This window comes from Acinonyx jubatus, chromosome D3, assembly GCF_027475565.1.
Source record: "Acinonyx jubatus isolate Ajub_Pintada_27869175 chromosome D3, VMU_Ajub_asm_v1.0, whole genome shotgun sequence".
Lineage (NCBI taxonomy): Eukaryota > Metazoa > Chordata > Mammalia > Carnivora > Felidae > Acinonyx > Acinonyx jubatus.
Window position 1 is genome coordinate 22,795,985 of NC_069392.1, and position 16,113 is coordinate 22,812,097.

At 44.7% G+C, this 16,113-nt stretch overlaps 1 protein-coding gene across 6 annotated transcripts in view; it reads left to right on the forward strand.

Annotated features, from left to right (window-relative positions):
* The window catches only part of THOC5 (THO complex subunit 5), a 31,104-nt gene that overhangs the window by 7,684 nt on the left and 7,307 nt on the right, over positions 1–16,113 (forward strand). For 4 of the 6 annotated variants that reach the window (XM_015083648.3, XM_015083649.3, XM_015083647.3 and 1 more), the window contains exons 7-16: positions 1,271–1,385; positions 4,839–4,971; positions 5,690–5,722; positions 7,224–7,301; positions 8,218–8,258; positions 8,501–8,600; positions 9,942–10,050; positions 13,901–14,002; positions 14,572–14,668; positions 15,262–15,376. In XM_015083648.3, the coding sequence (XP_014939134.1) occupies positions 1,271–1,385; positions 4,839–4,971; positions 5,690–5,722; positions 7,224–7,301; positions 8,218–8,258; positions 8,501–8,600; positions 9,942–10,050; positions 13,901–14,002; positions 14,572–14,668; positions 15,262–15,376 (923 nt within the window). The remainder of the gene's footprint in view (positions 1–1,270; positions 1,386–4,838; positions 4,972–5,689; positions 5,723–7,223; positions 7,302–8,217; positions 8,259–8,500; positions 8,601–9,941; positions 10,051–13,900; positions 14,003–14,571; positions 14,669–15,261; positions 15,377–16,113) is intronic. The other 2 variants (XM_053206778.1, XM_015083650.3) reach the window with 1 other exon arrangement.

Below are 16,113 nucleotides of genomic sequence, written 5' to 3' on the forward strand. Positions count from 1 at the left end.
ACCAAATCTCATTTTGTGATTCATTCACATCTGATAATTCAGACTTGACCAACTGCATCATAGGTGGGGTTGGAATTAATTAAAGCTGTTAATAGAAATTTGGAGTAACATTTTCTTTAAAATTTTAATACCTGAGACCTAAATATCTTTTGTACTGTTAAGTCCAATTTTGTTTTTTGCTTGTTCCTCCTGCCTCTAAGACTACCCCTATGGTACTTTAAAATTGTGCAAACATTATTTTAGAAGGTTATACAATATCTTGTATGTAGACAAATTATAATTTATATAGTTTTTTCTTTATTGGGCTAGACTTTTATCATTTCTTGCTATCATAATTTATGCTTTCAGGAACCCCTTTACACATAAAAATTTCCCATACTAACAAAGGTCTTTTACTTATTAAAAAGAACATTTCTACTGTGTAACTTAATCTAGGTATTTTTAAGACTATAGCATTTTTTTTTTCATACTGGATTTTTCGTGGCTGCATCCTTTTCATTATGGTGACTTTCTTCCTCTGTATTTGTACAAGAATTCTAGGGCATTTGGTTGACACAGCTCTGTTTTCCTTTGGAGAAGTAGGTGTTTTATTTCCTTTTTTTTTTTTTCTTTTCTGTTATAGAATGTATTCTATTCAGTCTATGTTAATGAATTTAGTAAGCACTAAGTTTGACTCTTATGGAATTGGTGCCAGATTTTAGCAGATCGGGCTGGCCCATCACTCCTCTGTCCAGTACACTGCTTGCCTTGGGCATAGGTTAAACCATGAGTGTTGTATTCCTGTGGTCCATAATCCATCCCTACCCTGCCCCATTCAGTCCAGTCTGTGGACCTCATTTGGGTCTTATAGTTGCTAGATCCACATGTTTGTGAAAGTTTGGGGTCTAGACCTTAGAGGCAAGAAATGGAGCAGGAAATGACACAGGGATATCCCCTAGTGGTTAATGGGCAGAGCCTCTGGAGCCAGACAGGCATGGATTCAAAGCCCAGCTTTGTACTTACTCTTAGCTGAGTGACCTTGGGTAAATTCCCTACCTCCTTAAGCCTTTGTTTCCTTCTTTGGGGAAAAGAAGAGTCCCTATCTTCCAGGATTTTTATAAGATTAAATGCAATAATGCTTATAGTTCTCCAAGTGCCTGGCACATAGTAAGTACTAGGTAAACATTAGTTAATCATGACTGCTGTCATTAGGTGGCTTGTGACAGTGAGTAGATGTATCGGGAGATCTCTGAGCAGCTTCAAGTGACAGTGGTCTGTCCTCTCCCCATAGGCTGGCAGAGAAGTACCGAGAGTGCCTGTCCAACAAGGAGAAGATCCTCAAGGAGATTGAGGTGAAGAAGGAATACCTGAGCAGCCTCCAGCCTCGTCTCAATAGCATTATGCAGGTGAGGCTCTCCCCCACATACTCCCCTACCTTGGCCTTTTGCTTTGCCTTCAGCACCCAGCAAGACCTTGCTGACCTGAGGCCTCCAGCAGCCACATCTCCCTTTGGGTTTTGCCAGGTCTGTTACCCTAACAGATGTCAGAGCCCATTGCAAGGATGGTCTTGTCTCTAGTTTCTACCCAACCAGTGCAGTAAGGTTGTGTCCTGGGTGGAAGAGATGCTGCCAGGTGAGCTCAGGAACATGTACACACATTTATGTGAGATGTTTTCTTTTCACCCAGAGCTTCCTCCAGGTAAAATACTTTTGCAAACTCTAGGTTTAATTTACCCCAGAATAGTTTCCATCAGCCTCACAGTTTCCAGGCATGCTTAGATGTGGATGTCTGTTAGACTCCCTGACTGCACCTTGGGGGTAGATGTTTAGCAGAGGTACTCTCTCTGAAAAGAACTTTACTCCTATTTGAAAGCCATCAGGTACCTTAGGAGGATAAGTCCCCACTTTAGATTGTAATGTAAAATGTAATGTCTTTCTTTTTTTTTTTTTTTTTAAATGTTATTTATTTTTGAGAGAGAACACAGTGGGAGAGGAGCAGAGAGAGAGGGAGACACAGTATCAAAACCAGGCTCCAGGCTCTGAGCTGTCAGCACAGAGCCCAACACGGGGCTGGAACTCATGAGCCATGAGATCATGACCTGAGCCGAAGTTGGATGCTTAACTGACTGAGCTGCCCAGACGCCCCTGTAATGTCTTTATATAGGTGACCTGATATTTGTTTGCTCTGTGAAGCAGATTGCTCTAAATCCTTATAGTTTTTTTTAACTTTTTTTTCTTAACTGTTTTTTAAGTAAACTCTGCCCAACGTGGGGCTTGAATTCACAACCCCAAGATTAAGAGTTGCATGCTCTACAACTGAGTCAGTCAGGTGCCCCTGGGAGTTTTTGCTTTATAAACTAAAACACGACTGTTTAAAAAAAAATTTTTTTTTTATGTTTATTTTTTGAGAGAGCACAAGTAGGGAAGGAGCAGAAAGAGAGGGAGACACAGAATCCAAAGCAGGCTCCAGGCTCCGAGCTGTCAGCACAGAGTCCAGTGTGGGGCTCAGACCCACTAACTGTGAGATCGTGACCTCAGCTGAAGTCAGATGCTTAACCAACTGAGCCACCCCAGCGCCCCTAAAACACAACTGTTTAAAACAGCGTACATATATTACATTTAAAAACATAATTTTTACGGGGCGCCTGGGTGGCTCAGTCGGTTAAGCGTCCGACTTCAGCTCAGGTCATGATCTCACAGTTTGTGAGTTTTAGTCCTGCGTTGGGCTCTGTGCTGACAGCTCAGAGCCCGGAGCCTGCTTCTGATTTTGTGTCTCCCTCTCTCTCTGCCCCTCCCCTGCTCATGCTCTGTCTCTGTCTCTCAAAAATAAATAAATGTAAAAAAAAAAAATTTTTTTTTAAACACAATTTTTACAAAAGAAAAGCATACAGTTCCTAAGTGTATAGCTCAGTGAATATTCTCTAGTGAACACATCTATGTAACCTGCATGCAAATCAAGAAAAAGAACATTACCAATTTTCCAAAAGATATTTTATTCCCCCTCTCAATTACTATCTCCTCTCACCCTTCAGTAACTATTATCTTGATACCTAATGTCATATGTTAGTTTGGCCTGTTTTTGAGTTTATACAAACAGAATTGTATATATACTCTTGTGTCTGACTTCTTTTGCTTAACATTATGTTTGTGAGATTCATCTGTACTGTTGTGAGCACCAGGAGTTCATTTATTTTCATTAATACTTAGTATTTGATTGTGGGTACTTCCAGTTTGGGGCTATTATGAATAATAATGTTATAAGCATTCTTTGTCGTTTGGTGTCGTATGTACATATTTCCGTTGAATATATACCCAGAAATGACATTGCTGGGTCGTAGAGTATGCTAGGCATATATTTAGCTTGGCAGACACTGAAACAGTTTTCTAATGTGATTGCACTGATGTACAAAATTCCCCCCAGCACCATATGAAAGTTCTAACTGCTCCACATCCTCACCAGTGCTTGGTATTGTCAGCCTTCTTGATTTTAGCCATTCTGAAGGGTATTGCCTTTCTCTGGGGACCAGTGATGTTGAGCACAACCCCTTTTTATACTTCTTTGCTTTTGGATTACCTCATTTGCAAAAGGCTTATTCTAGTCTCCTGTTCATTTTTCTATTGGATTGCTTGGACTTCTTTATATATTCTGGAGATGAGTCTTTTGCATATATTTTTCCCATTTTATGACTTTCTTTTTCACTCTCATAATGGTATCTTTTAATGAGCAGATGTTCTTAAATTTTATATGATCTAATCAGTGTTTTCCTCTGTGGTTAGGATGTCCTGTTTAAAAATCTCTCTCTCTGTCCCAGGGTCATGGAGATATTCTCGCATTTTCTTATAGAAGCTCTATTGTTTATCTTTCACACTTAGAATCTAGGATACCTGGAAGGGAACATTGTACATAGTGTGATATAGGGTCAGTTTCATTTTTTTTTCATGTAGGTATTCAGCTGGGTCATTTATTGAAAAGGCCATGCTTTCCCCACTGTTCTCCAGTGCCACTTTTGTCATAAATCAAATGGCCATGTAGGTTTGTGTGTCCTCTATTTGTCTTTCCATGCACCAGTATCACACTGGCTTATTTACGGTAGCTTTGTCAGAAGCCTTGATGCCCAGGGGTGCCTGGGTGGCTCAGTTAAGCAACCGACTTTGGCTCAGGTCATGATCTCACAATTTGTGGGTTCAAGCCCCTCATCGGGCTTTGTGCTGACAGCTCAGAGCCTGGAGCCTGCTTTGCATTCTGTGTCTCCCTCTCTTTCTGTGCCCCTCCGCCACTCATGCTCTGTCTCTGTCCTTCAAAAATAAATGTTAAAAGAACTTATTAAGAAAAAAAATAGTTTAAGAGAAGTCTGATGCCCAGTAGTGTGTGCTCTAGCTTAATTTTTCAGGATTGTCTTGGTTGTTCTTGGCCCTTTGCATTTAACATGTAAATTTTAGAATCAGCTAGTCTATTTTCACCTGCTGGAATATAGACTGGGGTTGCATTGAATCTGTAGATCAGTTTGGAGTGAACTGATTTCAGGGCAGTGTTGAGTCTTCCAGGCCATTAACGTGGCCTTTCATTTCTCAAGCCTTTGTGTAGAGGCTTACACACCTTTTACTTACTTATTCTTAGGTAGTTTAAGTCTTCTTGATGCTCTTGGAAATGCTTCTTTTTTTTTTTTTTTTTTTTTTCATTTTCATACTGTTGCTTGTGTAAATTGATTTTTTTGTATTGACCTCTTATCTACCTATTCTGTTAACTTATCATGTATTTTTAATAGATAAAAAAAACTATTATAGTAACTCAGCAGCCACCTCTTCACGTGTGGACTGCCTACAAAGGGAAAATAAAAATCCTTCTTTTGTTGCATGCAGGCTTCCCTCCCAGTGCAAGAGTACCTATTCATGCCGTTCGACCAGGCTCACAAGCAGTATGAGACAGCTAGACATCTGCCACCACCTCTCTATGTCCTCTTTGTCCAGGCCACTGCGTATGGGCAGGCCTGTGGTGAGTATGGGGGCTGGGTGAGGAAGAGGGGCTGTGGGAGCAACAGCCGTGGCCGATTGAGTCATTTGGAAGCCCTGCCTGCTGAGGAAAGCTCCCTGGTCCTGCTCAGAAGTTCCCAGGTGACAGACGCTGCCTCCCCTCTGCACCGCCCAGCATGGCTGCTCTGACCAGCTGGCCTGAGGCTAGACTAACCTGGTGGGCATTTCAGAATGGATGGCTTTGAATCTTCAATGAGCCTGGCTGGTCGGCTAGTGGGTGTAGTGCCCTGGCAGCCTGCCTGCCTGGGCTCCCAGGCACTCACCCCATCAAGGCATGCTTGGCAGGTGGATCAGCACTTCTTCCGCTTCAGAGAGAGGACTTGGTGAACACAGGTCCCAGGCAGCTTTCCCAGACTTTCATGACGCCCAAACAGGCTGCATGTCGTTAAAGTGAATTACCAAGTGGGAAGACGTGTCTGCTTTAAGCTTATGGGCGACCCTTTACTCCATAGAGTTTTGAAAAGGTTTTGGAGACCTTACCTTTTGCCCTACTGCAGCTTTCACCCAGCACCTAAACTTTTCTTCTTCACCCCACCACATCAAACAGACCTGTACAGCATCAGTGCATGCCTGTCCTCCCAGCCATGGGCACCGACACATTACTGTCTCTCTTCTTGTGTCTTCCTGGTCCTCCTGGTCCTCTCCTTCCCTTTTGTTCTCCTTCTTGTTTCCATCATCAGCTCATATGAAATCCTCCCAGCCCCCTAGACAGGGTGAGTAATTTTCTTTTCTTTTGTGTTTAAACCCAACCTGTTTCCTTTCCCATTTTACTATAGAATTTCAGAATTAAGCTACCCAAAAGAACAGTTTGGCATTTGCTAGTGGTTGATGGGGGCATCTAGCTTGTTTGGGTGAGGTATGTTGGTTCATGCAGGGCTGTCAGAGAGCAGTGGCCGATCACCTGGAAGTATTATCTCAGCGGCCTTGCCAGGTAGAGGAAGTTTGTCATTCCTCTTTAGTGCAGTTGGGCAAGCCATTTCAGTCTCCTATGACTGTCTGTGACCCGTATACCATTTTGGTTTTTTTTTTAATGTTTGTTTATTTTTGACAGAGCGCCCATGCGCATGAGTTGGGGAGGGACAGAGAGAGAGGGAGACACAGAATCTGAAACAGGCTCCAGGCTCTGAGCTGTCAGCACAGAGCCCAATGCGGGGCTCGAACTCACGGACAGTGAGATCATGACCTGAGCCAAAGTTGGACACTCAACCAACTGAGCCACCCAGGTGTCCCCCTTATACTGTTTTGAATGGAGCAAGAGAGGTGGTGGCCTGTCTGACCTCCCAGTAGACCTACAAAGTTCCACAAAGGCAGGCCGGGTGTCACCTGGGGAAAGTCAGTCCTGGTGCATGGAACAGCCCTCTTATCTTCCTGTTTAAGACACCAAGCTCAAGTTGAATAGACCTAGTCTTGAATCCTAGCTTAGCTACTTCCTGGCTAATGTGTCTAACTTCTCTGAGCCTTGATTTTCTCATCTCGTGGCTATAGTAATAGTATGGTTCTCATAGAGTTGTTGTGAAGGTTAAACATTAATTTGAAAAACATAATGTTATAAGTACAATTACAAGCATCAGCTCATTTGGTCTTTGCCACCCAGGCAGTTACCATTTGTCAAGACAGGATTTCTTTCATAGATGCAGAAAGTGGGGCTCAGAGCAGTGAAATAACTTTCTAGGTGTTTAGGAATTGGTGGGGCAGGGACTCAGATCTGGGACTAAACTGCAGGGTCCAAGCTCCTGTGCACTGTCCTGCCTCCCAGTTAAATGTGACAGTACCAGCCAGCTGCTTGGTGTAGTACAGAATAGAGAGTAAGCAAGCACTGAGATGAGAACCGTTGTTTCTGAGATGTGAACAGTTAGGGCATCTGGATGAGAACCTTTAAGACAGTTGGCAGAGGAGTATCCCGTGGCTTTAGGTGCTAGGGTGGGATTACGCGTTGGGGTAAGCCTGAAAAGGGAAGCGTTCACCATAGTGTCAGGTGGTGCTTGTCTAAAGTTTGCACTTTGGATTCTTTGTTTTCAGTAAATGATGGAAAAAAGCTTTAAGTTTCCCACCTTGTTCCTCCTCATGTGGAGAAAGGGCTTTTGCCTTTCCACCCCCAGTCAGTTAGGAGTTGTGACAAAGGCAGAAGAAATGCAGCCCCAGAGTTATTAGCCTGTTGTGTAGCTTAGCTCCTTCCCTCAGCAGCTGTCCTACAAAGTTTTTTCTTGCTCACAGATAAGACGTTGTCTGTGGCGATCGAAGGCAGTGTGGACGAAGCCAAGGCTCTATTTAAGCCTCCTGAAGACTCCCAAGGTAATGTGGTCGGGATCCTTCCCCACGTCTTCCATAGCTGGGTCCAGGGGCACCAGGTCAACACGTCAGGACAGTGCTGGTCCTTTGGAAATTATCTGTACTCGTTCTGAGTAGCAGGGAGCTTGACTTTAATGTCTTAATGCTCAAGGGTAGACGGGGTAAAGCATTGGTGTGGATTTCGGTCCTGCCACTCACTAGCTCACTGATCCTGGGAAAGTTCTTTAACATTTCTTTCTTTTTTTTTTTTTTTAATGTTTATTTATTTTTGAGACAGAGACAGAGCACGAGCAGGGGAGGGGCAGAGAGAGGGAGACACACAATCTGAAGCAGGCTCCAGGCTCTGAGCTATCAGCACAGAGCCCGACATGGGGCCCGAACCCATGAACTGTGAGATCATGACCTGAGCCGAAGTCAGACACTTAACCAACTGAGCCACCCAGGAGCCCCCTCTTTAGCCTTTCTGAGCCTCAGTTTACTTACTTGTCAAAACAGGATAGTAATACCTCATGTAAAATTATTGTGTTGATTAAATGAGGTCATACATGCAAAGTTCTTAGCATCATTCTTGGCACATAGCAACCCCTCAAGTTGTATGAACTGCTACTGCTGTTGCTATTTGTATTACTGTTACTACCACCACTACCAACAACGGGGGTGGAGCTTGTGGTCCATAGGATTGCATTAAAAAGCACCTTCAAAAATAGAGGCAGTTGGATTATGAGGCATTCCTCCTTTTTTTCTCGCATCACCATGTTTTCTATACTGAATCAGCAGCAGCAAATTAGTTTATCATGTATTCTAAAGAAACCCATTTACAAATGACAGAGTCTCAGCCCCTTTAAGCCTCATGGGTTGAGGCACTTTAGGAGCATTGGGAACCTCCTTACCTCCAGATGCTTTCTCTCTGTGGTTGCAGATGATGAGAGCGACTCTGATGCTGAAGAGGAGCAGACCACGGTGAGAGCCGTTTGCCCTCCTGAGTGTGTCAAGCAGCTGCACTGGGGCTGCTACTTGGCAGGTGCCATCTTCCCTAGAAGCAGAAGAAAGAGGTGGGAAAGAAAGAGCTGCTGGGGTCTGGCAGCTGGATAGCTGAAGCAGCAGGTTCCAGTCAGCGGGGCTGAGGCCCTGGCCAGTGGGGAGAAGGAAGGGGCAAATTCGTATGACCAGTGCTCATCTGATTTGATCTTTCCTTTGTCCAGAAACGCCGGCGACCCACACTGGGAGTTCAGTTGGATGACAAGCGCAAGGAGATGCTGAAGAGGCACCCGCTATCTGTCATGCTGGACCTGAAGTGCAAAGGTCTGGCTCCCTTTGTTCTGGAGGATCCATAGCATTTGAGGCTTTTGCTAGCTGCAGGTGCACAAGGTTCAGCAAGCCAAAGTCCTGTTTGACCAAGAAAAGATTCTGGTTTCATATTTCTTTGTTTTTCATCATTGTTTTGCATGGAGTTTGATTTTTTTCCTCTAAGTCATAAGCATAACAACAGAGACGAAACTAGACACATAAGGGATGCTTGATAAAATTATACCAATTTCTGAATTGACTAAGTCAGATACACAGAACAAGTCACAAGAGTGTGCAGGATTCGAGTACTGTGACCAGTGTGCTTAATCTCATACACATAAGTAGAAGTTTGTGTTCTGCAGAGAATGATTTGAAACTGGTTTTGTATGGATAAAGCAATATACACAGTATGAGAGCTAACTGTCACATGTAAGTTTCCCTCTCACCTGAGACTCCAGTCCTCGGTCTTACCTCCAAGGTCTTACCTCTTGGTGACAGATTTCTTACGTATTTTCTAGAACTATTCTATGTATTTAGAAGCTTTTATACAAGTGTATATCCCCTTCTCCTTTTAGTTTTTACACAAATGGAAACATACTCTACACACTTCACCTTTTTTTTAAAACTTGTTATTTTGAGATAATTTTAGACTCAGAAGAGTTGCCATAATAATAGACTTCTCATGCTCTTCACTCAACTTCCCATAATGTCAGCGTCTTACTTAAGCATAGTACAGTGATCAAAACCAATGTTAATTTTATTGGTACAATTAACTAAACCACAGAATTTATGCAGATTTCCTTGTTTTTTCCACTAATGTCCTTTGTCCATTTTAGGATCCAGTCCAGGATCTCACATGACATTTAGTTCCCATGCCTCTTAGTCTCCTGCAGCCAGGACAGTCTTCTCCTCCTCAGTCTTCGCTTATCTTTCATGACCTTGACATCTTTGAAGACCAGGTTTATTTACTATGTGGAAAAACTCAATTTGGCTTTGTCTGTGTTTTCTCCTTATCAGACTGAGCTTATGGGTTTGGGGGAGGAATACCATAGACATGGGTTCATCATCCCATCATATTAGGGGTACATGGTGTCACTGGTACTAACCTGGATCCACTTGGTGATCACTTGATTGCTCCCTTTTGATATTTTACTTTTTAGAAACAGCTAAGTCCAGCCCACACTCGAGGGAAATGAATCTCCCCCTCTTGGAGAGAGGAGTTGCAAAGAATTTGTAGACATTTTTTATTCAATATAAAATTGCCATTGAGTTTCTGTTTTTACAGTTCCATAATACTGTAGACTCTGCTCTCATGTTCAACTTGTACATGGTCTTCTCTTCATCCTCCCCCTCCAGATGACAGTGTGCTTCACCTGACCTTCTACTACCTCATGAACCTCAACATCATGACGGTAAAGGCCAAAGTGACAACCGCCACGGAGCTGATCACCCCCATCAGTGCAGGGTACTGGGCAGGCGCTGTGGAGAGTGGGGCATGGGGGTGGGTGTGAGGAGAGCCTCTCTGCGGGCTGCTTTTGGTTCCTCGCGCACACTGGCTCTGAGGAGGTGCACTGCTCCGTTGACTTCTGTTGTCATGTCCACGTCTGGAAGTCCTGGCACCTCACTGGTATTTAGAAAGCACTTGCTGACTTAAGTTGGTCCTCTTACTACACAGCAGATGATAAAATGACTACAATGTATGGAAAATTGAGTAGGCAGGGCAGAGCAGCAGCTTGTTCTGACAAGTGGAAAGGTGTGAATGTAGAAATGGAATTTGGCAGACATGATGAGGTTGACAAATTTAGGCCTTCATTTACTCTTTCCCAAGGTGCTGGGACTTTTGCTTCATAGCCCAGCTCAATCCCAGGTTGTCCTTACCTGGCAGCAGGAAGAGGTTTTGAGGAGGGTGAGTGGAGGCACGGTAATGATGGCCACAGGTTCGGCATCCCCAGGAAGCGCCTGGCTGTGGCAGTCTTGTTCCACAGCTAGGAGTGGGAAGAAAGGAAAAGGGCCAAGAGGGACTGAAATAGCCTCACAGGAGCACTACCCTGGCCTGGTACTCCTGCACACTTGAGTCTTTGGGTTGGCTATACAGAGACCACTGAGGGAGACACACAAGTCTGGTGCCTGGTGGGGTGGGGCTCTTCCCATGGCTGCCTGGTGTCCCTGTGTTCTCTACCCTACACTTACAGTCCATGCCCCCTTCAGGCCGCAGCCTTGGTCCCTGGACTCAAGAGTTATTTGATCATGCTAGGGCACTCTGGTGAAACTGACCCTATTCTCACCTGACCCCAGCAGAGGGAGCCCAGGGCTTGCTTCTTCAGAGTCCCCGGTTACACTGCCTGGCCAGAGCTCTCAGTCTAGCAGCTTGCGGGCCCTGGCCATGGTGAAGTTCCTTGTCACCAGCATTCTGCCTGCTCTCCTCTCAGATGCCAAACCTACTAAGAAGAGGGCTGCCAGCTGGCCTCAGTGCATACTTAACTCCAGCTTCTCCCTAAGCTTTGAGCATGCAAGTACTGGAGACAGTACTGCTGAGTGGATACCAGCTGGGCTCAGAGCTCCAGTGTTTCCCGGGTCTGCCACTTATACCTGTGTGTGCACCTTTAGCCAAGTTTCCTGGCTTCTGAGGCTGGTTCCTCACTCTGGTCATGAATTGTAATATACACTTCCAGGGTGTTTATGAAGGATCAGGTCTAGTGCTTAGCATAGGTGAAGCACTTGGTAATGACAGCTGGTAATGTCACACTTGGTAAAGTGTTTGTCATCATGAATTTGCTTAACTCTTCACAATAGTTTTACAAGGGGAGGAAACTACGACTATCATCGATAGATGGTCCGTGGCCCCAAAAGAGGGAGGGGATACAAAAGGAAGCACCGCCCTGAAACCAGGATTGTATCTTTATGGGCCTTCAGGTGTTGTCTAGCTCATCCCCCTATTTTTCAGATGGAGAAACTGAGGTCCAGGAGGCATCTGACCAGTTGTGGAAGCTCTGGGCCTAGAGTTCCAAACTGCCAGCTCAGAGGCCTTTGCTTAAGTACAGGCTGTTTTGGCCCCTGGAGATACCAGCCTGGTGTATGGTTCTATTTATTCATCTACTATAACACAAGGATACTTTTTTTTCTCCCTGATATAATCACAGTCTCACACTAATTCCTTAATATCATTCAATATCCAATCAGAGTTCAAATTTCACTGATTTTCTCTTAGTGTTTTTTGTTAGTTGTTTTTATAGTTTGGGTTTTGAATCTGGATCTTTATAAGGTCCACATGTTGCAATTGGGTGAAGCTTCTCTCAAGCATCTTTTCATCTGAATGTCCCTGCCATCTGTTTGTCAAAGAGAATGGGTTGTTTGTAGGTTTCCCCAGTCTGGATTTTGATGATTGCATCCTTGCATTAGAATTTAGTGAGTTATGGGGCGCCTGGGTGGCACAGTCGGTTAAGCGTCCGACTTCAGCCAGGTCACGATCTCGCGGTCCGTGAGTTCGAGCCCCGCGTCAGGCTCTGGGCTGATGGCTCAGAGCCTGGAGCCTGTTTCCGGTTCTGTGTCTCCCTCTCTCTCTGCCCCTTCCCCGTTCATGCTCTGTCTCTCTCTGTCCCAAAAAAATAAATAAACGTTGAAAAAAAAAAAATTAAAAAAAAAAAAAGAATTTAGTGAGTTACTACCTTCCTGGGTATTTCATGTTAATTATAGTTAGGTTTAGAGGCTTGGTGAGATTCCACTTTGATTTTTTTGCAGGAGGGATGAGGGAGCAGGATGGTATAAATGTTGAGTGCTTCCATCAGGAGGCACAGGCTGTCTCTATTTTTGTGGAGTTAGCAGCACTGATGACTGTTGCCAGGATCTATTAATTCGTTAGGAAATTGATGTTCTTCATACAAACATTTTAACATTTAACCAGCCATGCTGAATTTTCTTCAAGAAATTATTTTACAGAATGATCTCCATTAGGACATTTTGAGTCACTACTAATCAGTTTTTCATTAAGTCATTAAACTATTTTTAATGATTTTCCACTTTTACTTACCAAATTCTTAATCCCTTTTTAGCTATTATTATTTTACAACAAAGATTTGACTGAGTAGTTTTTTGGTGTTGTGTTTTTATGACTGTATATAATCTCTCCTTTTATGTCCATTATCTTCACCAAATTCGGTTGTCCTGAACCACATATTACCGATGCAAATTTTTCAAGATTTGATTCTTTCATTAGGTTTTGTTAATTAGAAACCGTTATTGTGGAGTTTTAGCTGTTCTGTTTATTTTTGTTGACTCCTGATTCATTCTATTTATTAGTAATAGTCACTAAATAATATTGGCCAAACGACTGACAATTCTTATTTCTAGCCAGTTCTCCATGAAAGGCAGTGAGGTGGGGCAGAGAGACTCTGGGAGAGACAGGAAACCAGGAAGAGTCAAAGCTGCCACCGCCCCACTGCTAAATTCTTAAAGTCATGCCTGGGCTCTGAGCAGTAAGATTAGCCCACTCTGCCTGAGTTGCTCCTGATGCCAGACCTGGAAAGATGAAGGAGAACCCCTGCTGGTTGAGAGAAAGACTGAGCCTTGTCCTTTGTGATCAGATTACTCCATTATCCTCTTCCTCTCCCCTCCCCTCTCCATCCCTTCTCCACTTGTCAGCGTTTAATTACAGGCTGTGCCCTAACCATTCCAGATGGGTGGCGGTGATGCTGTCTCTCTGCTTATAGCCCTGGGTCACCTTGTGTCCAGCGCATGTGATAATGTCTTTTCCTCGGAACATAAAGGGGACCTTTTCTGTGAGGGGCATGAGATTTGGTCAAAGTGAGATAGACACACCATTAAAGCTGTTTACTTGCTCTTTGGGGGTAGAAAGGAATCTCTTCTGCTGTTATGAAAATTGTGATTATTTTATCTCCAGTGTCACAGAGCTTTGCTCCCCTGAAGGTAAGGCCTTGGTCACCATATACCTCTCTTAAAGTGATAGGGTTTTCAAAAAATTTAGTGTGTAGGAGTACTACTGTCTTTGATCAGACAGTGCAAATCCCTACTCTAGCACTTATTAGTAGTGTGATCTTAGACAAGCCATATCTTTCAAAGCCTGAATTTCTTCTCTGTAAAATGGAAATGGTCATACCTCATAGAGTGTGAGATCTGGTGACCTCAAGTGTAAAGAGTTATGGTCTGTCCTCCCTCCACTGTCCTGGCCCACAGGAAGCATTCAGTAAATGGTAGCATGATCATTAGTGATAGGTGGCATTACTATCCCCAGATGCCCAAGTCTGCCTCAAGGCAAGGCATTGGCTAGTGTTTTCACTGCGGTCTTATCCCTTTTCCAGTGACTTGCTGTCTCCTGACTCAGTCCTGAGCTGTTTGTATCCAGGGGATCATGGAAAGAAGACTCCGAATCCAGCCAATCAGTATCAGTTTGATAAAGTTGGGTGAGTCAGCAGTGTTTCCTCCTTTCCCAGTCTCTTTGCTTTGGAGTTTCTCTGGCAGCTCAAGCCCAGCATTAAAGACCTGTTAGGGTCAGAGGCCTATCAGGGGGCAAGGGAGACCCTGGAGCTTGAGGGAGTGCTATGTCAAAAGAAGGGAACACAAGGGGCAAATGAAGGTCATGGAATAGTGAGGAAGGGTGGAAGGATCAAACTTGGAGGACATGATAAGAACACATGAGAGGATAACATTGTTTAACATTCAATTCTCTGAGGATTAAAAACCTGAAAAATATTTTATAAATTGGTCGACTGGTGAAGAAATCAAAGGCATTGACTTTATATTGAGACTTGAGACTTGCTTATGAGCTGGGGGGAAGAGAAAAGGGAACATGGGAGAGGTGAAATTCACAGTAGGAAGGTGATGAAGTTTAGAGACTTTGCTGGCAGCCGGGCTGTGAGTGTGGCCTAGCCTGTGAGACCATCCATTTCAGGGGCATGGGAGGAAAGCTGTATCCTGGGACCACTGCAGAAAGGACTTATAAAATCATTTTATGCTGTGTTCTTTTCTGCAGCATCCTGACTTTGAGAGACTACGTACTTGACCTAGGTCACCCCTATTTGTGGGTACAGAAGCTAGGTGGCCTCCACTTCCCCAAAGAGCAGCCCCAGGTGTGTACACTGTGGATCCAGTCTCCTTGGCTAAGGATCTCTACTTCCTCACCCCCCAGACAGACTCCAGAAAGGCTTTGGATGGCCTTTGAGGGCTTTGAAGTATCAGAATGCTTTTCCTTGGGGCTATGGTCTGTCCTCCCTCCACTCAGGATACTAAAAATGTCTGAGGCCCACAAATGTGTAGGTACCTTTGGTTCTCCCTGAGCCTGGTAGCCCTCGAGATGAAAGTAACTTGAGTCCTTGCTCTGGGTGCTACATGACTCCAGGCTCCACCGCCCCTTAGTCTGGTGTACAAAGGTGCCAAAAATGAGGCATCACCAGAACCCCAAGGGATCTGGCATCTGGCACCTTAGCAGAAGCCTTCCTTTCTCAGGAGCTGGCCAGGCCTCTTGAGATTCCAGCATCCTGTATTCCTACTGGAACTCAGCATCTGGCCTGTCACAGCAGGTGAACCCTGCCATTCCCATAAGGTGCCCACCTCAGGGTGTGTGTGGTCCTGGCTGCCATTGGCAAGGAGGGCCTAGGAGAGGCAATGCCTGGAGACAACAAGGACAGGGGGCACTCAGGGTGCTTCTCGCTGTCGTCTACAGCACACGGTGATTGCTGACCACTCGCTGAGCGCCAGCCACATGGAGACCACCATGAAACTACTGAAGACCAGGGTTCAATCCCGCCTGGCCCTCCACAAACAGTTTGCATCCCTGGGTAAGCTGATGTGTGGCTGTGGCTTAAGGCCTATTTGGACAACACAGGGACAAAGATGACTTAGTCCTTCACTCAGGTTTCTTAAATCCTGATGACACTGCCTGGCTCTTGCTGAGCAGAGGTGTTGGCAGGACCTCTGGGGAGAGCTACAGGTCCATCCAGGCAGGGATCTTACCTCCCCTCAGGACTATCAGGGCTGTCCCAGCTCACAAAAGAGACCCAAAGCCTCCTGGGTGGTCCAGGTTAGTGGACTGGTCAGGAACAACTTACTGTAGGTTAGCGCATGTCAGATTTGGGTGTACATTCCAACAGATATTTAGTAGAAATCCATTCATGCTTTGTAGAGTTTACATTTAGCTTATTTGATACAGCTATCCAGGGATCCACCCCCTCATACCTCCCTTGAGACCGACTGAGCTAACATCCTCCAGGGTGAGGATGAACCCCAGTGTTATTCATAAGCTCCCAGGTGATTCTGAGCCATTGAGCTAACGAGCCATTGACCAAGGTGGTGGCCATATCGGTGTTCCTTTTCGTTTACTCATTCAATAAATACTTGTTGAGGACTTACCATGTATAAGGCACTTGAGGGGAAGTGAGGGTTGGGATCTTTCTGACTGAAAAGAATCACTGTCAGGAAAGGCATTAGGTTTCCAGGACCCATCTGGAGTCCTTACCCATCTGGGGCAGTTCTTGTATTCCACATGGACCCTGATCCCTGCAGGGCAGCATTGTTT